Source organism: Lycium ferocissimum, chromosome 7, assembly GCF_029784015.1.
Source record: "Lycium ferocissimum isolate CSIRO_LF1 chromosome 7, AGI_CSIRO_Lferr_CH_V1, whole genome shotgun sequence".
Classification (NCBI taxonomy): Eukaryota; Viridiplantae; Streptophyta; class Magnoliopsida; order Solanales; family Solanaceae; genus Lycium; species Lycium ferocissimum.
In genome coordinates this window covers 43,360,878-43,385,636 of record NC_081348.1, presented here as the reverse complement: position 1 = coordinate 43,385,636, position 24,759 = coordinate 43,360,878, and the positions used below count along the sequence as shown (strand labels likewise).

The 24,759-nt window shown below is 37.8% G+C and overlaps 2 protein-coding genes across 6 annotated transcripts; one reads left to right on the top strand and one right to left on the bottom strand.

The window, feature by feature from the left end:
• The first annotated feature begins 3,187 nt into the window (after positions 1-3,187).
• On the top strand, positions 3,188-14,351 carry LOC132065244 (protein FAR1-RELATED SEQUENCE 5). 4 transcript variants are annotated; one of them, XM_059458533.1, is made up of 3 exons: positions 3,188-5,607; positions 7,201-7,255; positions 13,154-13,292. In XM_059458533.1, the coding sequence occupies exons 1-2, from the start codon at positions 3,487-3,489 to the stop codon at positions 7,219-7,221; spliced, it is 2,142 nt and encodes a 713-aa protein (XP_059314516.1). In that variant the 5' UTR covers positions 3,188-3,486; the 3' UTR covers positions 7,222-7,255; positions 13,154-13,292. The 4 variants fall into 4 exon arrangements, with proteins under 4 accessions (XP_059314516.1, XP_059314515.1, XP_059314514.1 ...); XM_059458531.1 differs by lacking the exon at positions 7,201-7,255 and adding an exon at positions 13,582-14,351 and having other exon boundaries at positions 3,190-5,607; positions 13,154-13,342; XM_059458532.1 differs by lacking the exons at positions 7,201-7,255; positions 13,154-13,292 and adding an exon at positions 13,582-14,351.
• On the bottom strand, positions 13,917-23,415 carry LOC132065246 (chloride channel protein CLC-e). Of its 2 annotated transcripts, none has more exons than XM_059458534.1 (7): positions 23,087-23,415; positions 22,651-23,014; positions 20,992-21,192; positions 19,699-20,165; positions 18,270-18,833; positions 16,918-17,126; positions 13,917-13,962 (listed from the first exon to the last, which is right to left on the bottom strand). In XM_059458534.1, the coding sequence occupies exons 1-7, from the start codon at positions 23,378-23,380 to the stop codon at positions 13,923-13,925; spliced, it is 2,139 nt and encodes a 712-aa protein (XP_059314517.1). In that variant the 5' UTR covers positions 23,381-23,415; the 3' UTR covers positions 13,917-13,922. The 2 variants fall into 2 exon arrangements, with proteins under 2 accessions (XP_059314517.1, XP_059314518.1); XM_059458535.1 differs by lacking the exon at positions 13,917-13,962 and adding an exon at positions 14,678-15,226.
• Between the last annotated feature and the right edge of the window lie 1,344 nt (positions 23,416-24,759).

The following is a 24,759-nucleotide window of genomic DNA, read 5'->3' as shown; positions in this document are numbered from 1 at the left end:
CTCTCCCATTTTTTTATCGGCGTTTAGGGGGTAATTATTTCGTTTTAAATAAGTTTAGGGGGTAATAGGACCCCGGAAAGGTAAGGTGTGTCGTAGCAAATTCATAGTTCAATTGTTTTATCCCTTTTTTTAATCTAATGGGGAAATTGATGATTTCTTGAGTCTATTTAGCAACTGGAGAATAGTATTGAATTTCTAAAATGTAGGGTTACCGATTTTAATCTAGAAATTCCTATTTTTGCCCTTGTGGGGATTATCCTCTTTTAAAGGGGTGTTTTCGATTCAATTAGTGCTATAGCTTTATGGATATCCTTAGTCTTCATTTCTTACATAGAATGCATTATTGAATAGACTTCTGTCTTTTGGGAGCTCCGGAAGGGCAAGGCTCAAGTTGGATAATTCGTGGCACCCGCTCGGCATCAAGGTAGGTTACGATTTACCTTTCGGTTAGACTCCAAGTAGTGAAGCATATGTAAGAGTTTGTTATTGACGGGGAAATCATGTTAGGCCTTCGGGTATGAAGTTGGGATTGATTTTAATTAGGTTGGTTATGTCAGCTGTTGTGTGGGCATGTCGCCATATTTATCATGTTAGGCTTGTCGCCTTATTCCTTTGATTGGGCTTGTCGCCATTCTTGCTATATTATGTTGTATTGCACTCATCTCTCTCTTTGATGTCCACTTATGATCATAAAGAGGAAAGATAATGATAAAAGATTGAATTGTGATGTGTACTTAAGATAAGACACGAATGATATCCTGATTATGATTTATAGTTGATATTTAACAGTTTCCATGGTTGTTATGACTTATGCAAGACTTGATATGGCTTATGGTGTCGTGATTCCCATAACATATTCATTGGCATTGATTATATTTGATTTAGCATTCTTGCATTCATACATGTTGGTAATGTTGTGGAAACGGTTGATAAAAGAAATGTGGTACTGATGATGAAAGATTTATGGCAACTATAAAAGAAAATGTGACATTTTGATGAAAGTATTATGTGAATCCGTGATCCGAGGTTGTTACCGGAGCGGAAGGTATGTGTGCTCGTGATCCTATGGGACATTCCGGAGTGAGCGGTACATGGACGCCATGGGTCCCCCGCGGGTCATGACTACCGAGACATCGATATTCCGTCCAGAGCATGTGTGTACAGGTTCGAGGTATTAGTCAGTGCATTGCATAGCATTGCATTGCATATCATTACATTTCATCCACGATATCATATGGCACTTTTATTATTGATTCTCGGTATTGACTGACAGATTATTCTTGTGGTAAATATCTATTATCTGACTTGACAGAATTGTGGTTTAGTGACTCCATTTAGGCTTATGACTTGAATAGTTGGGTTTCTGTGTGACTTCTGGTTGGTGGAATTCCTTTATTATTGTGATGATCTGACTTGTGAGTATGTTTGTGTTTGTACTGATACTACCTTGTTGTACTCTTTTCTGAGTGCAGAGTTTGCTACAGGTTCCACTTCAGCACCTCGCGAGTGATCATCCCAATGCCTTTAGTCCAAGTTTCCACGGTGAGCCATGTTCCCGATCCGCTACCCGGAAAACTCTTCTATCATGATATCTGTCCCTTGTTTCAAGATAGTATTATTCAGACTTATGTACTTATTTAGTAGCTCTTGTACTGTGACTTGACCAGACCCTTGGGTAGTTGGTTTTATTTCCGCACTTATATATTTATAGGGAAAAGGGTCAAAAATATCCCTCTACTTTGGGAAAAGGGCTAAAAATACCCTCCATTACAAATTTGGGTAAAAAATACCCCTCATGTCATTAAACTTTTCAAATTTACCCGTCTTAACGGAAATTTCCAACATAACCCGATTTCATTTTTAAACCCGCTCCATTTAAACCGATCCAACTAAATAAAAAACCCATATGAGTTACCCGCTCCTGTGCCTAGTGGCTCCAGATGTAGGACTCGCGAATAAGTTGGTCACATATGGGTTTTTTATGTGTGAAAGAGAGAAATACAATTTAAATCATGATTCCAAAATTTCCGATTAAGCAAATTTGCCAAAGAGATATTGTTCAAGATGCAATTTCAATTTAAATCTACCGATAGAAAGGAGAAAAACATAAAAAAATTGAAGACGCCCAATAAACTGGCCATCTAATTACTGTAGCTTCATATTAAATACAATGAATATTACAACAATAATATTGGTTCAACCAACAACAACATTTAGTTTATAAATATATAAATGTGGCAAATTAGGGTGACAAAAATACTTCAATTATATTCCAACATAATTATGCATGAAAATCAAAAGTCCCTTTTTTGGGTTTCCTCTCCGGTAATTCGATGTCCGTATTGGGCTCATCTAATATATGTATTTACGCTGCGTAAGACCCATTAAAATGAAAAATATCGAACTTTTGAACTCTCTTTCTTATACGGATATTTGTTGAAGCGAGCATATGCGCAAAAAGAGGGGATTAAGTAGAGATAGTGAGACGATTGTGGAGGTTACACTTTTGCAATGGGAAATACAAAAAGTAAAACACTTAATGCAAATTGAAGTGTAAAAGATAAGACATGTTACCGTTTAATGCAATGCAAATTGAAGTAAGATAAACTGTTGTGAAAGCAAACGTGCAGGGAGCAATAGGTCACGTGATATAATATGCTAAATAAATTAGTGCACTATTGTTGCTAATTTGATGCTATTTGGCTTTCTTATGAAAAGGAAACTAACAACTTCAATATTCAATTTTGTGATCTAGAATAGATATACTTTGTGATTTAGAACAACCTCATTAAAAAAAGTGGTGAATATATAACCATGCCGTTACACAAAGGGCGCAACTTCTTTTAGAACTCGTTTGGATTAGCTGAAAAAAATGGCTTTTAAGCATAGGCGCTTAAAGTACTTTTTAAGTGCTGAAAGTTATTTTATAAATAAACAGTTATGTGTTTGGATAAAAGTGCTTAAAGGGTTTTTAAAAGTAAGGGTAGTATTGAAATTAACAGAAAATATAAGAGATAAAAGGGTAAAGTTGTTGGTCAAATCAAAATGACTTTTAAGCAAAAAAAAATAAAATATTGGAGTTGAACAACTTATTAGTTTTGACTTATTTTAAACACTCTTTAACTTAATCTATTTTTTATTTTTGCCAAACCCTCGAATAAGTTAAAAATGGCTGATAGGCTTGATAAGTAAAATGCCAATTAGCTTTGGATGACCTAAAAATTGGTTATTCGTGGAAATCTCCAAATTGGATGTAGCAGTGCATAGAGGTGGGAGTGTAAGCGGAACAGAAGATCCGCAAAGCGAATTTCGTTCTTCTTCTGCACCTGGGAGAGTAAGTAGTTTGATTTTCTAGGGATTCCTTTTCCGCTAACCCGAACTGCATGCGCTATCAATTTATTCTTTCCTCTCTCTCTGTATTAATTCACACTAGGCTATTAGTACGCCTGCGATTCTATGTAAGGATACTAAACTTAATTAAACTGGATGGAGAATGAGTTTGATATAGGCTTAGGAGAGGACGGGGATGGAGATGACGTTCTTGACGAGGTGGACAACTGTTATCCTCCTCCTCCAAGTTACGGGGACCTACTCGATCTTGAACCTTATGAGGGCATGGAATTTGAATCTGAGGAGGCTGCCAAGGCCTTTTATAACTCCTACGCACGCCGTGTTGGCTTCAGCACCCGTGTCAGCTCCTCCCGCCGCTCCAGGAAGGATGGAGCCATCATTCAGAGGTCCTTTGTCTGTGCCAAAGAAGGTTTCCGCAATTTGAATGAGAAACGTACCAAGGATAGAGAAATTAAGAGACCCCGTACTATCACCCGCGTTGGCTGCAAGGCTGCTCTCTCTGTCAAGATACACGACTCTTCTGGTAAGTGGCTCGTCTCCAACTTTGTCAAGGACCACAATCACGACCTCGTCCCCCCTGATCAGGTCCACTGTCTCCGCTCCCATCGTCAAATTTCTGGTCCTGCCAAGACCCTAATTGATACCTTGCAGGCTGCTGGCATGGGTCCCCGCAGGATTATGTCTGCCCTCATTAAAGAGTATGGTGGTATTAGCAAAGTTGGTTTCACTGAGGTAGATTGTCGCAATTACATGCGCAACAACCGCCAAAGGAGCCTCGAAGGAGACATACAGCTCCTCTTAGATTACCTGAAACAAATGAATGTCCACAACCCCCCTGGATTCTTTTATGCAGTTCAGGGTGATGAGGATCAGTGCACAGGGAATGTCTTCTGGGCTGACTCTAAGGCAAGAGCAAATTATAACTATTTTGGTGATACTGTTACATTTGATACAACTTATAGGTCAAATAGGTACCGCTTACCCTTTGCACCCTTTACTGGAGTAAATCATCACGGACAACCTGTTCTCTTTGGATGTGCTTTCCTAATAAATGAGTCAGAAGCCTCATTCATATGGCTTTTTAAGACATGGCTTGCAGCTATGTCTGGTCAACCCCCCTTGTCAATGACAACGGATCATGATGCTGTAATTAGGTCTGCCATCATGCAGGTTTTCCCTGAGACCCGTCACCGTTTCTGCAAATGGCACATCTTCAAGAAATGCCAGGAAAAGTTGTCACATGTCTTCCTTGAACACCCAAATTTTGAAGTAGACTTCCACAAGTGTGTCAATTTGACAGAGTCTACTGAGGAATTTGAATCCTCTTGGCTTTCTCTTGTTGACAAGTATGAGCTCAGGGATCATGACTGGCTTCAAGCGATATATTCAGATCGCAGGCAATGGGTGCCAGTATATCTCCGTGATGCATTTTTTGCAGAAATGTCTATTACTCAGCGTAGTGATAGCATGAACTCATATTTTGATGGTTATGTGAATGCGTCAACTAATCTGAATCAGTTCTTCAAATTGTATGAGAAAGCTGTGGAGAGCCGTGCAGAGAAAGAAGTCAAAGCTGATTATGATACGATGAATACATTCCCAGTTTTGAAGACCCCTTCTCCAATGGAAAAACAAGCATCCGAGATCTACACGAAAAAGTTATTTATGAGATTTCAGGAGGAGTTGGTTGCCACTCTAACTTTCATGGCCAACAAAGTCGAGGATGATGGACTAGTTACCACTTATGAAGTTGCTAAATTTGGGGAGGACCACAGAGCTTACTATGTAAGATTCAATGTTTTAGAAATGAAAGCTACTTGTAGCTGCCAGATGTTTGAGTTCTCAGGTCTTCTTTGCCGACACGTTTTAGCAGTGTTCAGAGTGACAAACGTTCTGACTCTTCCTTCTCATTACATCCTCAAACGATGGAGCCGAAGCGCAAAGAGCAGTGTTGCATTGGAAGACCGTGTTGCTGAAGCAGTCAATTATTATTTGGAATCACATACTGTTCGATATAATATGCTGAGACATGAAGCATTTAAGTTTGTGGAGGAAGGGGCGGAGACTGTTGATTCTTATACTGTGGCAATGGCTGCTCTGGAAGAGGCTTCAAAGAAGGTTTCCCTAGCAGTAAAGCATGATGGGAGGATATCTTTAGTAAATGGACATTGTAGAGAAAACTTGACCAGGAATGGGGTTCATGCAAATTACAACATTGAGGATGAACAGAGAAGTCTCGCATGTCCACTCTCTGAGGTTAGTCATTTTTTAATCTTTAAGCGAAGCGCTCACTTCATTGAGGTGAAGCACAATTTTTTTTAAACAAGAACAAAATAAATAGAAAATATATATATAAAAGCAAAAGTTCAAATAAAAACTAAAGTAGATAAAGTAGATATCACAGAATCCTCCATAGACCATAGGACAAACAAAATCAAAGCTATTAATGGTTCAACATCTAATTCTTATTCTTCTACAAGATTGTCAAAATCTTGTATTCCTGCATCATCATCTTCTTCAACTTCATCAACTAGGGAATGTCTTGTAGCTACTTCTTTTCTCCTCCCATGTTGGCTTGAAGTATTCCCCCTTAAACCATAGTGGTTCTCCTCAACCCCCATTGCCTCGGGAACAACACCGAAAGTGAAATCAGAATCTCCCTAAAAAATTGCTTCATCTTCAGCATTCTCAACTCCGGTGAGCCATTCATTGGCATCATCAATATTGTCCAAAGCAATTGGATCAATTACATTGCGAGCATTGTAACGATGCCTCAATGTTTTTTTTGATGAAGTGTAATGATGCCTCAATGTTCTATTGTATTTTATGAACACTAGGTCATTTAGGCGCTTTAGGGTTAGTCTATTCCTCTTCTTGCTATGAATCTGCAAATACGTTGTGGCAAGTAATTAGTAGGAGTTAAGACAATTGAGACATACCTGAGAACAACAAAAACCTTCACGTCAGCCATGAAATTGTAGAGAGATTAGACAAAACAATAATGACATGAAATATAACTGGAAGAAATTTGAGCCAGAAAAGAAAGAAAATCATACCTGAAATCGGAACACCCAACTGAAAAGATAAAGAGAACTGAAAGAGTAGTGATTGAACGACTGAATAAATATAAATATCATGCAAAACGAACAGATTAAATACGAAAAAGAGAAACAAAATGAAGGAAATGAATGTTGACGAACATTGCAGAGAAAGCGTTTATTGGCATTGATCCTTACTTAGCAAGCAGAAAATTAACTTGTTTTGGTTTAGCGCTTCAACTAATTGGTCACAAGTTGGCTTCAGACTTCTGGTGTCTCATTGTATTTCAAATCTGTTCAAAAGAGTCACTGGTATTTAGTTCCCTTTTGAGGAGATTTTTGTGATAAGAACATGGGAGAAGTAGTATTTGAGGAGTCTGAAACAGTGAAACTTGCATTCCAATATTTTAAATTTGGACCAGAGGAATGCACATGTTACGCTTAAACATAAATTTATCTACCCTTTTTTCCTACATAAATTTGGACCAGAGGAGTCAGTAAAAAGTATTTACTATCAAAGCCAAAATTATATCCTTACTATTCTTAAAGTGATTCTATAAGATCTATCACTGCTTCACAATTACCAGTTTCAAAAGAAAAAAATAGAATAAAATCTATTACTGCTTCAACATCATTGTCAAAGCACCATACAAAAAATAAAACAAAAGTAGAGAGTTCATTTTATCTTCTGAATAGAGTTTCCTTTGTCTTCAAAGCATCTATCACTTCTTTCCCTCCATATGGTCCACCATATACATGCAGGAATAGTATACAGCCATTCTGACCAGTACTCTTTCCTCTAATGTTCCAGACAGTGTTCAGGAAATCGTGAAGCGGAAAAAGCGACAAGGCTCAGCTTCATTGAGGTGAAGCGCAATTTTTTTTGTAAAAAGAGCAAAATAAATAGAGAATATATATATAAGCAAAAGTTCAAATTAAAAACTAAAGTAGATATCACAAAATCCTCCATAGGCTAAAAGTTCAAATAAAAAACTAAAGTAGATATCACAAAATCCTCCATAGACCATAGGACAAACAAAATCAAGGCTATTAATGGTTCAACATCTAATTCTTGTTCTTCTACAAGATTGTCAAAATCTTGTATTCCTGCATCATCATCATATTGCTCATCATCTTCTTCAACTTCATCAACTAGGGAATGACTTGCAGCTACTTCTTTTCCCCTCCTATGTTGGCTTGAAGTATTCCCCCTTAAACCAAAGTGGTTCTCCTCAACCCCCATCGCCTCGGCAACAACACCGAAAGTGAAATCAGAATCTATTCATTATTTTCTATACTAATGAATAGAAAATAAAGAGTTAAAACTAAATTTTAAGCAAAATACAAACGCTACTTATCAATCTATCTACAACAAAGTTTATATAGAAAGTCATTAGTATAAAGCTAATAATAAAGCATAATATTATCTTCAAACTATCATAATCGTCAATCAAAATTCATCCGATAAGATAATTATTTGAACAAAGATAAAAAGACAGAAACAAGATTTTATTAAAAGATAGAAACTCATAAAAAGAGACAATAATAATATAACAAGACATCAACATTATCATTCTCAAAAAAAATATATATATATATAACAAGACATTAAGTTCATTACCATCACTAAGGCCTCTATGAAGCTCTTAATCATTTAGATTTCAATAATTAAATCTGTTTGTTTTCAGGTCTTATTCTTTATTATTTAGCTTTTACTTATTAAGTGTGTTTGTTTTGTTCTTTTACAACCACTTCATGGGTTTGAATATATCTGAATGATTAAGATTTATAACAGAGTCTTATGGTCATTAAGATGTTTGTTTAAGAATTTCTACAAAGATCACAGTTCATCACTGCTCCATACGTTTTCGCAGCTAACCGCTACCATCTTGCCCGCCGTTATCTACTCCACACCCACCATCAACAACCACCATCCTCAAGCCACAACCACCACCTCCGCCAATCACCACAGTTAGCCGTCGTCATCACTAGCCATCATTTACAATGATCACCACCAACCACCATTACTTCAACATCAACTAAATACTACCAACAATCACCACCAATATTCACCCTATATATTTGGCAACCATTGTCGTCATTCACACCACCATTAGTTGTCACTACCATTCACCACAAGTATCGGCCACCACCACAATTACCACATCAACCAGCCACCATCGACCACCACTGCCAGCCACTATCGACCATACCAGTCACCATCACCACTAGCTACTACTCACAACCACCATCATTAGCCAACATTATCCCTTCCACAACCACCAACGCTAGCCATCACCACCAACAATTGTCATATAATTTTTGAAAAATACTTTGTTAATTTAGTATTTTATTTGAATATATATATTTATTAATTTTAAATAAAGGCAACTTTATACATTTAAATGTTGAGAAAAAAGACAGTCTTAATCATTTAGTATTTAGATCTTAATACAACATCTTAATCTTCAGATGTGTACTCATTCCGACGTCTTAGTCTTAATAAAACAAATAAGGCATAAGACATCAGCCTAGAAAGTATTACTACTAGTACTAAATATAAAATTAAAAAAAAATAAAAAAGAACAGAGGAAAATATAGGGAGATATAAAGTACTAGTCCCTGTAAATTGTAATAGAGCAACAAAGAGGCTTCACGTTGAAATGGAAATTAGCGAGGAGGAAAGAATCTTCCTTTTTTTTTTTTTAAAAAAAAAGGAATAATATTTGAAAAAGAAAAAGGAAAGTATTTAAAAAGTCATTCTCGCCTTCCCTTGAGAATTGGAGAGTAATGACTCCCCTTAAACTCCATACTGACCAAGTAATTACTTGGTCAAACAAACATGCCATACTGTGTAAATACACCTAATCACGGCCGAATCCATTTACAGTTTACAAGGTGGCCATCCAAACAGGTCCATAGAGAATCATGTACAATCCAATTATCGTCCCAAAAAGCAACCCTTTTTCTATCTCCCACTTTAAACCCAATATTGCTTACAAAGTTATGCCATAAAGCTCTAACGTTCTCCATAACCGCACCCACTAAGGTACAATCATTGCTTTGGTATCCATACTTCTCACCGACAACTTTATTCCATATTCCTGTTCTTTTGAAGTGAAGCTCCACAACCATTTCATCATTAAGCTACACTTGTGTTTCCTCGGGTTTCTAATGTCTTAACCCACTTCATTCTTGCTGAGTGTAAGTGAACGCCATTTAATTATCCTGCCATTGAAAACTATCTACCAATTCCCGGAAGTTATGTTCCCTGTGGCAAAACAAACTATGTTTACTGTTTTCTTGCTTGTGCTCAACTCTTTCTTTTCATTTTTATGCTGCCATTACCGAAACAGATTTCCCAAGATACATTAGTATTAGAATTATTTTTAAATTGGGAAAACATGTGTTCAAAAGGATAATTTTTTTCAAAAAATAATACATCCCTTGAACGCCATTTAATATTTGTTAAGAGTCTTAAAGAATCCCAAATAAGCACAAGGCGTTGAACGGGGTTCAAGTTTATTTTTGGCATAGGGTCGAGTCCAGGGATAGCATAAACAACCAAATATATTTATGGATTCATAATTTGGAGGTGCTTTAAATAAAATTTCATATGGGGACTGGTCTTTTAAATTGGGTGTAGTGAACCTGTTTATGAGATAAACTGCTTGTTGACAAGCAAAACTCCAAAATTTGGTCGGAAGTGAAGCTTGGTGTAATAGAGTCTTGACAGTTTCAATAACGTGTCGGTGTCTCCGTTCAACCAAAGCTATTCTTTGTGGCGTATAAGGAGGGGGTACCAAATGTTCGATACCTTGTGTTTTTAAGTACGAGGATAGGCTTTCAAATTCACCTCCCATAGGTATAAAATGAAAGAATTTTTATTTCAAATTGTCGCTCAAGCAAAGGATGTAAATTTTTTGAAAACCTCGGCAACTTCCTTCTTGGATTTTAATGTGTACAACCACATATGCTTTGAAAAGTGATCAACAAATAAAACGTAATAAAGTTTTTTATCAACAAATAACACAGGAGAAGGGCCCCATAAATCATTGTAAATTATTTGTAAAGGCCGTTTGCTTTTCAAGGAATTTGCTGAAAAAGGTAACCTGTGCATCTTATTTGAACAACAAGAATAACAAACTGAAGAAATTTTTGAATCTGAAAATGGAAGAGAAAACTTCTGCAAAAGCTTATTTCAAACGCGACTGTTGGGATGATCCAAGCGCCGATGCCACAGGTGCAAAAGGATGGCCATATTGCATTGAGGATGGGTGCTTGTACTGCCTGGTGGCCGCTCATAAAGTCCACTTTTACTCTGCCCGCGCACCAGAGGCGCCCCCGTAGTCAGATCCTTCGCAAGATAATAAAAAGGGGAAAATTCAATGGATGTTTGATTGTCACGACAAAATTGTGAGACTGAGATAAGATTTTCTTTTTATAGCAGGGGCAGACAATGTATTAAGTAAGGTAAACTGATAATTCGATGCACATAAATTAGTGTTACCAGTGTGGGAAATTGGTATGGTGTTACGATCATCCATTGAGACTGTTTCAGGACCATGATAATCCTGTGTAGTAGTTAGGCTGTGAGCATCAGATGTAATGTGACGAGTGGCCCCGGAGTCGACAATCCAAGGTTCCTGTTGTGGGAGCAGACGTCCAGCATAGTTGGCACGTGCTTGGAGGTGATTATGGGACTGACACTGTGACCGACAAACTCTTGCTGAGTGACCAGACGATCACAGAGTTGACATCGTAGTTCATTGCCTGAAGGTTGTTGCTGCCATTGCTGGTTTCTCCTTGGGGTCCATTGTTCCCTGTTTTATTGAGGGCACCATTGTTGATTGTTGGGTGAGGCATTGTTTCCTTGCCTGCGGTTGTTGTTGTTGTTGCTGCTGTGAGGAGAAGCTATGCTGGTCCTTTGAGCAATGCTGCAGTTATGGGAGGTGTTCTCAGAGACTAAAAATTCTAGTCTGAGACTTGTTAGCAAAAGCAGTATGGAGAAAGGTCCATGCTTTGTGAGCAGAAGCTGCCATTGCAACAGTTGATGCAAGTGTTGGATCAACTAATGTCATGAGGGCATTTTGTATAAGTTGATCCTGGCAGAACCAGGTCTCGTAGGCAGGATTTGGCACGCTTTGGTTGTTTTGAGTTATTGTCTTGGGTGGTGCAGCGGAGGAGCCATCAAGATGGCCAAATAATTTGTGGCCATTCATGAGCATTGAAACTTTCCAAGTTGCAAAGTTATGACTGCCGATGAGCTTGATTGGTAATTGAGTGGCACGATTGAATTGGATGTTGGGGTTGTTTGCGGCTGTGTTATCAGCATTAACATCGTTGTTAGGAGGAACCATTGAGACAGCAGATCAGTTATTGTGTGACAACTGTTGAAAAGAAACAAGGATCAGTCTCGTGTGAGCAGTAGCGCTGATACCATAAAAGGAAATGGCTAATCGAATAATGTGCTTATATTCTATGATACATGACAGGGTATATAAAAGGATGATACCCTAATTACTATCCATATAAGTCTCAACTACTCTCCCTATCTGAAACAGAGTCCTAAGATTAGAAAACAAGTAAAAGATCGTTGAAAATTAAAAGATGCCTGAAAACTAGGAAACAAATAACAAATAGCAGTCACAGTAGGTCTCTTCCGCTGTTAATTTTTATTTCTCAAAGCATTTCAGACATTAGTATAGTGTTTAGAATATACCTTTGTACATCTTGCATTTTTCGCATAAAATTCAATACCCACCCAGCAGGGGTGTTCAATTCCTAAACATTACTGGTTTTGGACATAGTTCAGAAATTGCAGCTTAGCAGCTCTATATTTGGCTTTTTCCCTGGTTGTTAGTGAGCTCTTTGGCTGAAACTGTAGTTCATTTCTAAATTAACTTGGGATGGCTATTGTCGTTGTGTACATAGGTACTATGTGTATTTTTATGTGGCTGCTGCTGATGGGCACTAGTGATTATAGTACAAGCCTCAACTGTGAAGAGATTTGTTGTGTTGCGTCTATACCTAAGGGGTCATACGATCCCCTCCTCCTGGATTTGATTGTATGAGGGGACAGTTATTTCAATGATTTTATACTGGATTTTCAAATAATGACATTCTTGCTTGATATAGGTTCGTGGGTCAGCATTAATCACAATGTGTGTTTGCATTTTCTTTCATTTCACATTTCATATCCTGGAAAATTCTAAACATGCATCTGCTGGTTCTAACCTCGTTTGGGGAAAAAAACTTGGCAGCTCCAAGTTGCCTAAACACTTGAAGAGAACCTTAAATGAGGTGGAGAAGTTTGATGATTGGGTTCTCTGCAGCAATAGAGGTCATAAGTTGTTGGATTAGAAACATGGTTTCATATATTCTATTTGGTGCATTGAGGGATCTTTCTTCATACCTCAGCATCGACATCTATTGGGTTGTTCCAATTTGGTTGAAGAATGCTGAAACAATTCCGTGCATTCTCCTCAGCCGTAGGTGTTGAATTTGGTCTAATGGGGAATCATGATAGCTCAGTTGGTTGGCTATCTGAGTTCTACCTTGTTGGCGGGAGTTCCGGCTCCCTACCTTGTGATCCCCTCCTTACTCTTCTTCCCTTTCCCCTATGTATAATAAAAAAATTTAGAATATAAAAATTGGTCAACTGTTTTTTCGAGCTGCAAAGAAACTTTTGCATGTCTGGAGGTTTGGTTATTTTCTCAGATCTTTGGTTATTTGACTGATAAATTATATGCATATTATTGTAGGATGACATGGATACAAAGATCCAGGAACTTTCTTATCAACTAGATTGTGCCAATCGGAAATGTGAAGTTTATCGTGCAAACCTTTATTCAGTTTTGAAGGATATAGATGACCATAAGCAACAACTATCAGTTAAAGTCCAAAATATAAAGCTTAGCTTGAAGGATGGTCTTTGAAATGCTCCTGTTGTGGTATTTATTCTGTAATGCTGTACATAGTTTCTCTAACTTTCATTGTACACAAGAGTCTTCCTGGGTTGCTTTTTATTTTATGAAATCACCATGAGCTCATTTGGCAGGTGTAGCCTGTAGTGTTCTCTCCAATATCCTTAAAGTTGGCAGCCGTTTGCTTTTTAACTTAGTAACACGGTTTATCAATACCATTAGACATAACTAACGGTTTTATTGTTAAAATCAACATGTAAGGATAGTTGGATGCAGTTCGATTGTTGACTAGATAGTGGGCAGGCCAGCATATTTTATTTGAGAAGAGCCATAAAGCAGCAAGTGCATCATTGTCTTGTTACTCATTAATTGAGTGGACATTTTGATCTTATCTAGAATTCATGGCAACTTTCCTTTCATCCGTGTCCTTTGTGCTGGAATTAGCTTCAGCAATTTTCACACCCATATTAAAAATCAGCTACAGATAATCATTGAGAGTTCTCTAGACCTGTGTGAGTTGTCCAACATCCGGATGGGCTCTACATTGGCAGCTTCCTGCAACCTTTAACTATTTTGTTACGGATCAAGAAAAGTGCTCAGCGTACGGCTACAGTTGGCGTTCACATACTGCTAGCAAGCCGGAGAGCCTGGAGGAGAGATGGACATCAGGAAAGGGAAAAAGTAGGGCGGTCGGATCTAATTTTCAAGGGCTTCCGGAGTACAATCTTTAGTGCAGAGCAGAAACAAATATATGAAGTGCAAGAGTTAACTGTTACTGCATTTACTTGGGAGTATTAAACGTATAATAGTGGAGTATAGTAGTAATTCTCCATTCTGAAATATTAAAATTCTAAATCATACAATTCAGAAGCACAAGTTACTCTTTTCCTTTACTGTTTAATGCAAAATACTCCGTGCTAGATTTGGTAAGTTTCAGAGAACAGAACAGTAGTCTCGAAGTCTTGTGATAGTTGTCATGTGCGAGATTTTGACTTCTTCTCAATTTGTATGACATTTTTATTTTGGTTATTCCACAATATTTAGCACTTCTATATACAATTTTATCTTCATTTCTCACTTCAAGAAATCAAATTTTATCAAAATACTTTGTCATACCTCTTAACTCATCAGCTGCTACTTTACTATTTTACCTCTCATCATTTAATACAAGCCAAATAACCTTGTTAAATTCTACCTACTCAAATCATATCATGTAAAATGTGCCAGAGAAAGAGTATAACACCTTAATAACAAACGAGCAAGTTGCGCAAAGTCAAAGCATCAGGAGAGGGCAGTTCGGGAAACAACGATGGAGGGTGAGCGCGGGGGGTAGGGTTGTTTGAAAAGTCATTAACGGTTGACTAAAGCAGCAAAAAGAAATATTATTAACGACAAAAGAGCAAACTTAATTCTGACACAAGGCATCTAACTCAATCTTGTTCAAGTTCTATAGCACGGAAGTGAATCTTTGGAATTGGATGACAAGTCAGTGTAGTTAGGCAGTGCGCTCCTCCAGTGCCTAATTTGAGAAGCAGCTTCAACAACCTTCAGCTTCAGCTGTGAATCCAGCTTCCTCATTATATTTCTCCTCTATCTATGCTAGCATCATTCTCATCATTTACAATTTAACTGAAGATGGTAGTCCCAAAATCTCAGGTAGACCAAAACAGTTGTTTGGATATGCTGATGTAGCATCTTCTTATATGAACAAGAAGTCAGCATAGCAGTAATTAATGGATAAATCACTATCAATCCAACCGTTCCATCTTACTTGTTGAGGTGGATTACTCGGACACAATAACCCTCGACATGATTTAAGAGGGAAGAACTTATTGCAAACAGGTTTTGCAACCTTCAGGTAGCCTTTACCCCGCGGAAAACTAGCTAAGCTGTTCTCTAGTTGCTAATGCTCTGTTCCACCAAAGAAGAGAGAAAACATAGAAAATGTCAAAGGGGGATTCAATTGGAACACAAGTGTTTTCAGGAGAGAAGAAAATTTTCTAGAGGCATTATTTCAATGACATCAAGAAATCACTCAACTTAGAACTGGTAGGAAAAGTGACATCATAATTAATAAAGTGTCCCATAGTGGTTGAGGAATTGGACGGTTCTCTCCTTCCACAGTGTTAGGCAATTAGCTAACTTTTGAGGTTGAGTTAGGATCAAAGTCTATTCTTTCTTTCGCACGGAATCAAAGCCAAACCTATTGTAGTTTTCAGTTTATCCAGTTGAGCACTTTCTCTTTTCATGAAGATCGATAATAGAAGAAAATATAAGATTAATGAAGCTCCATGCTCTACTTCGAAGCAGAAAGGAATTAAGGAAGTCCAAAGATTGGTATTTAATGTCAAATACCGACTCTAGAAGCAGGGGGAGTAATTTGTGTTGACCATCAATGGATGTGAAAATAATTACTTGGAATGTACAGGGAATTAACAGTACAGAAAAAGAAAAATATGAAAACATTGATTCGCAGATGGCAAGCAGATGTATTACTGCTTTCAAGAAATGAAGATGGAAAGCAACATGGAGATTACTGTAAAGCAGCCATGGGTTAACAGGTGGGCTGATTTGGCACGTTAGAGGCTAGTGAAGTCGAGGTGGAATACTTGTGATGTGCGATAAAAGGATTTGGGAAGGTGAAATAATCAACACAGGGACTCAAAGTATCACTTGCAACTTTTATTCACTGGCAAATAACTTGTCCGGGTACATCACAGGAGTTTACAGCTCCAACTGCAGGATAGAAAGGCAAGAATTATTGTGGGAGTTAGCAGGAACTATGTTTGTGGCTGAGAGAAGCAGTAACAGACACACAGGAGCAATTTTAGACTTCTCAGAGGCAATTGAAGATCTGGAATTTGTTGATCCCCCTTTATTTGATGGAACTTTCAAATGGAACAAGGGCAACAATCTGGGAGCTGCATCAAGGCTTGATAGATTTTTATTTTCGACTGAGTGGGATGTCCTTTTCAGAAGCACTAACTAGTCCCTGCTGCCACGAATAACTTCTAACCATACTCTGGTATTGTTACAGTGTAGGGATTAGGAAAATGAAAAGTCATACTTCGAATTTGAAAATTGGTGGCTTGAGGTTACTTCCACATCATGTATAGTCTTTTATGTGACATAGGTTTATTGTATAAAACTCTTACACATGGGCTGCTAGTTATGAATAGAGAATACCCCTAGTGTGAGAATTTGTGTAGGGAATTCATTGTACAAGAGGAGTTATTTTCTACTTCTGGATGGCAAAAATACTCCACATATTAGAAAATAACAAGTTTTTATAACTTTCACAAGCTCTAAGAACTCAAATTCACACAACTCTTTTTAGTATAAAGGGTGATTTCCCTATCAAACCAATTTCTTAACCCTATTTTTGTAATTTTCTTCTTAGTGTTAGTCAAAATGTGTTGGAGAAATATGTTCTCTTCTTGGGCTTGCGTATAAGAGATAAACTTTGTCAAATACTTTCGACATCTTAATAATAACTGGAAATCAATGGTAAAGTGTGACTGCTGCACAGGTTTCTTGCATATTTTATCATTACTGGTTCCAGAAAGCATTGTATTTTGAGGTAAAGTTGAAATATCAAAAACCTGCAAGCTACATTGATGCATTCTCTATCCAAAATGCCCACAGGATGTATGCCTTCATCCTCCGCGTGCCTTAGTATAACAGGTAGCTGACTTAAACCATGTTTCTCCATAAGAGTTAGAGCAGAAAGGAGATTTGTATTTGGAGTCACTGTGCATGATACCCGGCACTTATTGCCATTTGAAGAGCAAACTTCAGCTACTACAAGCTCCTGAATCCATATATTTAAAAGAAATGTATTTGTTAAACATGAAGATAAATTAGCAAAACCAATCTTTTTAATTTAATGATACAATACAAAATCCACTTGTGGAAATATATTGGGTATGTTGCTTTTATTGTTGTAATACAAAATCCATGTGAATAAATAGTTTGATTCAAATCTATCCTGTTGTCTAGCTCAAGAGGTGAGGATTGTCCAAGCCATGTAAAGAGACCACCCATCCCGTAAGAGCCCGATGTGGGACTCTTCAAAAAGATCCCCTGTGTGATATACTCTTTTTCACATTGCTATACCATTATCTCTCTTGTGAACAAAATCAAGACTAAAATTGGAAAAAAAAAATTGAATATAGAGGTGTAATCAATAAATAAAGAACTATCAAAGTTGTTGAAACTAGTCCAATGGCCAAAGAGTCATTTTGGGGGGCTATTACATTTTATTCATAGCAACGGGCCAGAACTTGGCCGGCTAACAGTTGTTCTAGCAGTTGGAAGATCGTCAGCAAGGAGGCGATCCATGGAAACTAGTTAACGGAGGGAACAATAATGTTATTGTCACGGCCAGGTCAGTTTCTATTGGCACTCCAGAAATGCATCAATTGAGTGAAGCGGGCCATAAAAAGGTTCAAGTTTCTTGATCGATGGGGCTTCAATGAAATATAGAGATAAAATCATTACCTATTCTCCCTCTGACTCAAGTTGAATGGCCACTTTCCTTTGGTTGGTTGCTTGAAATTAATGCGAATATAGATACAAAAACATATATATCAATTGTACATAATTGAAATCAGATCCCATTTCTTCTTCCTGTGAAAACTCTCCTCTATACTAAAAGATTCAGTAGGTAAGTATTGACTTCAAAATACTCCCTAATTAATTTTGAAATTCACATATTCCTTTTTTTAACATTTGACAATACAACATTCCATTTTCTCACATCAGAAAACAACCTACAACACTTAAAGCAATATATATAATCCTAAAAGTCCAACATAAGAAATATCCAGCCAACCCTGTTTTCCCAGTTCTAAACTGTAATTTTTTTTAACTGTAAAACTTATTAGCTCCATTTCATGCTAGAACAATTATATTCTTATACTAGTTAAAATATTGAAATGTACTAAGAAGCTACCTCCTGGCATTTTCCCTCTGCTCTTGGCAACTTGCTGTAATTCTGGATATCACTAAGTGTCAGCAGACCAATGAGAAAATTATTTTCATCAACTATTATAGCACAAGATTGCTTCTCAGCTAGCATGAGAGATATGGTTTCCATTAGCAAGGTGCTCATTAGGACTGTCACATATCGTGTTCTCATTGCCTGTGCAACTAGAATATTCCTTGCGAAATCATTTTCTTCATCATCAGATTCATAAAGACAGAGTGAACTCTCAAGTCTGCAGAGGTTACTCTCTTTTTGTGAAGGTTCCTCACCTGAAGAATAAGTGAAGCTAGAAAGTCCAATGTTGGAGGAAGAAGTTCCCTGCCACTGCGTCATCTGCACTTTTGCATCTTTTAATACCTTCCTATCCTTTACTACCCCTTTTCTTGTTTGTCCAGATGTAACCCATGATGACAACCCCACAGCTCCCAAGAGGGGCAGAACTATCCGATAATCCTGTGTCAGTTCAAAGAGAAGCAAAACCGCAGTGAGAGGCACCTGACAGACACCAGCAAGAGTAGCAGCCATGCCAACCTGTTAAACAATGTCTCCCAAAATTGAGGTCAAACAGTAAGATTAACAGTACAATTCATGTTGAAACAGAGAAATATACTATAGACGTCAGAAAAGATTAACCAAGACAGATGCTACATAAGAAACAACAACAACATACCCGGTGTAATCCCATAAGAGGGGTCTGGGGAGGGTAGAGTGTACGCAGACCTTACCCCTACCTCGTGGAGGTAGAGAGGCTGTTTCCAATAGACTATAGGCTCAAGTAAAGCATTTCAAATACCTCTACCTCTCCTCAAACCCACCATTGCCAGCCCCTCACACCTCCTCACTAGGGCATCTGCGCATCTCCTCCTCACATGCCCAAATCACCTCAGCCTCGCTTCCCTCATCTTGTCCACAACGGGGCCACTCCGACCTTGTCCCGAATATTTTCATTCCTAATCTTATCTCTCCTAGCATGCCCACACATCCATCTCATGTCATATACCTTTTGAGCATCCTCTTGAACCGTGAATGTATAGCAAGATCAAATCATGGAAAGATAGGGGATGGACCATCATCTAGGTGGGTATGAAAGAATGGGGGTGTAATGGTAAGGAGTGCGGATGCGCGGGGTGGGAGGTGATCGGTGAAATATGAGACACTTATGGCAAAGGAAATTCAGGCCAGTCATCCTATAACCTGCGAGAGGTCTGAAATAAGTTCGAGATGGTGATGCAAGGTAGAGATAAAATGACCTCGAATTTCAGAAGGAAAGACGGAAGAGGGGAAATAAGTAGATTTGGTGCTAGATTCCCTTGCACTCCTCTTATTACTTTTCAATAATAAAACACTCACTTATCCAGACATGTAGCACTACTTTGAACAAAAGGCAAATTCATACCAGACCATATGCTTGTGGGGATGCAACTTCCAGGATGGAAAGATGAAAGATTGGATCAGCATGAGAGATAATGTAGCCAACAATTTTCCCATATGCAGTTCCAGTAGCAGCACCAATAAATAGAGATGGAGCATAGTAGCCTCCAACCAATCCAGAGGCTCGGCATAATGAAGTTGTTACTATTTTGACAGCTACAAGCTGGAGCAACAGATCAGCAGAGAGGCCTTTCACTAGTGGGCGAGATTCTAGCAAAATATCAACATTCTCAAAACCCCAGTAAAGGATTTCAGGATATGCTAAAGCTACCAGCCCAACCAGAAGACCACCCAGCACAGGAAAAACTGATTTTGGCACGCTGCTGATCATTTGGATATTTTCCACTATTTGCAGCATAAATGATGTACAGCTTGATAATGCCACTGAAACTAAGCCACAAAAGATGCCCAGCAGAAGATAAAGAGGCAATTCTGAAAAAGAGACCGAAAATTAACACAATTGTGCATACCAAAAAAGAGTTCAAAACACATTTGGACGTACCACCGTAAGTAATACCAATGACAGAAATGTGAGTCTAAGGTGATATCTTACGCCAGTTGCCAGTGTCTCCTCTCTAGGAGTCCTCTAAAGTCTATTTAAAAACATTTGTATGACTAAGTCGAAAATGTAGAGAACCTCTGATGCTACGGAATACCCAGATATTGACGAATTAAATGAGGTATGACTAAATGGAGTGCAATAGATAGTGATGATTTGTATATCCGACCCTAACTAGCTTAAATTGAGATGTAATTGTTGTCAGTGTTTTCAAAAGCGAATAAGCACAAAAAAGCGGCAAGGACCGTGAGGCTTAAAGTGAAAGCGAGAAGGAAAGCGCACAGTTCATTGAAGTGAATGCGCAAATGTCGAATTTATATGAATTTAGTACTATAGGAATCGAACTGCAATTGAAAAAAAAAACTGATACGCTGAAATCAGTTTTTTCAATTGCAGTTCGATAATGCAGATGCCTTTCTCAAAAAATAAAATAAAATAAAAAAATACAATAGTCCAAGTCCTCAAAGTTGATATTTAAAGAATTGACCTCTACTCGTTTTGGATCAGTGTGTGCGTCATTGTTTGAGGCACACATTTCTTTGAAGCGTACGGCTTCACCTCTGAACCAATCACACCTCGCTTCACTTTGCTTCATTTCTTTAAGCGACGGAGATGGCTTTTAACAACACTGGTTGTTGTTGCTGTAAGTTGTACAAATGTATTTAAGAAGAAAACTTGAGGGAAGAAGTTCAAAATTACCCGTAGGTGTACGAAAATCATATGCTGGGACTGCAAATGCAGGTTCAGAGCCAAGACCAATTTCTGAGACTACAGAAGCTATAACAGCACTGAGAATAACCATTGAAGTCGTATTTGTCAAGGACAAGGAGGACTCTGCAGGTGATGGCCATAAAACAGATTCCACAGCAAAGAAACAACCCGCAACGGCAGCATTAAATCCTTTAAGTAGAAAACAAGAAGAGTCTTACAGTGACACAACCAGTTAATCATGGAGAGGAAGTAAGTGAAAAGATACTACAGGAAATTATTAGCAGAACAAGAAGTAGAATATTTCCAGAAAACGAACTCCTGCAAAGCAAAAGATGCTGACAGCATATAAAAAGAAGAAAACGTTCATTGAACATCCACCGACAATCAAAACAACCATAGAGCGGGAACTGCATTAGCTTATTAGCAATGAAGAATGAAAAAGAAAAAGGAGAAAATGGTACTAGAGCCAACCTTTGGTAAAGCCATTCTCACATGCTGAAAATCCTCCCAGGCGCTAGTTTCGAGGTAATTTACTAAAGTTACTTTTTGAATCAGGGGTTGAACTCCAGGTTTTTTTTTTTTTTTTTTTTTTATGTAATTCCATTCCAACTTGCTACTCGAGCTTAAGACTGCTATACCTAAAGTAAATTGGATTTTTCCTTGTCTAGCTATCAATAGCATGGAACATTGCTTTTGCAATTCAACTTGAAAGGAGACAAAAGTCGGCTATCAAATCATCTTTTACCTCAATACTCTACTACGACATAATTGGAAGAGACCTCGGCAACTTAACTATGTGATTAGCGTAAAAGTCTTTTGTCACTAAACATAAAGATAATCATAGACATTATAAGAACTTACAACGACGATTGATTATATCTGACGAATTAGAAAGACAAAGAACAAATAATGCACGTATGGTAAGGTCGAACCTTGTGCATATAGACATGAAATAACATTTTAGGACTAGTCGCCTTTTTTGTTTGTTAAACTTTTGATACGATGTGAAAAGTGCACTGGTATATTTTAGGTCCATATGCTCAGTGGCGGAGCCAGGATTTCCAATAAGAAGGTTCAAAATATCAAGAAGTAAACACACGTAGAAGTTAAGGGGATGCAACACCTCCTATATATACATATCCTGGCTCCACCCCTGCATATGCTGCGGGGCAAGTGATTGGATTCTCTCTTAAGGGAGAGTTCATCAATGTACATTCACTTTTCTTACCTAAACTTCAACTTGAGTATTTTGCTTTTGACAGTTGCCTAATATGACATTTTTGAGTTCATTTTTCATTCCCAGCTCAAGGATTTTTGGGAAAGTTTTACTTCTGCTATAGAGTAAGCCTGGAAATATATTAGCTTGCAGAAACCAAGAAGTTGTCTGGTTCAACTTTATTGACAGCTAACAGTTTGAACATACAGAGAAAGGAGCTGGTTAGACAAATCTTCAGAAATCAACAAGTAAGTTGCCTTATTGTTGGGTCACCTTTACTGCTACTCTGGGGAGAAAGGTCTATTTGATGGTTTTGTAGTGTTTCTGCTTGCTTAAAGGGTTCACCTTTTGTAGAGTTTAATTGGTTTGAGAGATGCAAACACAAAAGGACTTGTCCAGGGATAGGAAGCAAGAATAATGTGGGAACAAACCAGAAGAGATTCCAGCAGCTGATCCAGCAGCCTTGAGAGATAGCTTATTGTGAGCACCTTTATGGAGCAGAGCTCCAATTCCTTTGGCAACTGAGGTACCAATTTCAACACTTGGGCCTTCTGGTCCTAAGGAATTGCCAGTTCCTAAAGTGACACAAGCAGCGATTGCCTTCAAAACAGGTCCCAGGACAGATGATGTCCAATTTCGTTCCTCCAGTGTGGCTCGGAAAGCGTTCAAAAAGCTGACTACCAAACCGCCCGAAGCTGGTACTAAGATTACACGCTGCCAAATGACTCCAATGGGCTCCTCCCTCAACCATGCGGCACCTCGCCCATCCCAACAAAAATCACGGATTTCATGAACCTAACCAAGGGAGATATATCAGTTAGTGACAATAGATGAAAAGAGAAATGGAAAAAAGGTAGTATGACGCACCGCAGCGTTGAAAAGGACGACAGTGATACCAGTGAAGAGGCCAACAAAGCAAGCGGAGATTATTGCGGTGTTGCCTTGTGCAAAGATACCACTATCACTATCCTCGTCAGAAGAGCGAGATGGTCGAGCCCAAGGCCAACAATTTCGTGCTTCATTCTTTAACACACCACCAAACCCAAGAGGGCCAGACAAAGATACACATGCTGCTTTATGCCGACCGGATAATGAGGAGGAATTCAACAACCAATTACGATGGTACTGCAAACTGCAACCTGTCGATAATGCCACCATCATTATTTCACTCTCTCACTCGGGACACCAATCATAAATCTCCTTAGCTAACCACATTTTTTTATTCTACAATATCACCACTTTTTTATCAATGAATGCCGTTATTTATGGACTTTCATTTCTTTATCTTTTCTTGACTTTTATTTCCAAGTAAGTAAAAAATATTCAAATTTTAGTATTTCCATTTAATAAAGCAATAATTAGGGGTGGACATAGTTTGGGCCAACCCGAAATCCTAACATTTTGGTTATTTGGTTTAGATTTTTGAATAATGGATTGGACTTTGAATTTTATTGTCAAAATTTTTGAATTTCGGATTGGATATCCGAAAATCCGAATTTTTTACACCTTATATTTAGCCCTACAGATATTATATGTGTCTTATACTAATTAGTCCAAAGGTTTAACAGATTATTACCCTACGACCATACTCATTATAGTATTAAGTTAAGTTCAATATGAAATTTTCTACTAAATTAAATATAATATAGCTTACAGAGCTGGAGTTTACTTCACTACCTTTAGAATAAGGCAGCTTCCAATGAAACAAAGGAAATAATGTAGAACTGAATCATGTGACTTGATATCTTTTGGTGCAGTGGTAACATTAATTCTTTGCTGAATTCACATATTTGATTTTACATTGTGCGAAGACCTGTAACTTGGTAACTAGATTACATAAATTTCGTTCTTACTAAGTTTGTTTTACTCAAAAGTCGAAACCGAAAATCCGAAATATCCAAACCTATTAATCTGAAACCGAATTTAAAAAATCCAATCCCATCAAAGTTATTTGAATTAGACTTGTATTGTAATTTGTTCAATCTGAAAATCGAAATTTTCATATTCAATCTGACGGCCCGAATGCCCATCCAAGCAATAATACGTCTGCCAACATCTGCACCAAACAAGATGTTGCACTTCCACGACAAAGTGAAACTATAACTGTACATATGTTGTGCAAATCTGCTAAAACTTGTAGATGCATTAACTTGGATTATCCATATTGACCCGCCAATGATATACAGCTAGCCCAACTAATAGATTATAGGGATAATTTTGGAAAACTACCCGTAAGTTTTATTTCGTAATACTAACTTCTCTTGTAGTATTACATTTATCTTTCTTATTTTAATTTTTTTAACCTATTTATGTTAATATAAAATAAAAATATTATTTCTGACTAATTTACCCCTGAAAACCAAACCAGAAACCTCGTTCTTGAACCCTAGAAAACCTTCACGGGCAAACTCATATGGGAACTTGCTGACATAGTAAGTAGTGTTAGAAATGATCATCAATTCCCCTGTAGTTACAAGAATCTAAGAGGACAGCAAAACAAATTATAGTTGGCATTTGGCAACAAGATATCCATAGTTGAC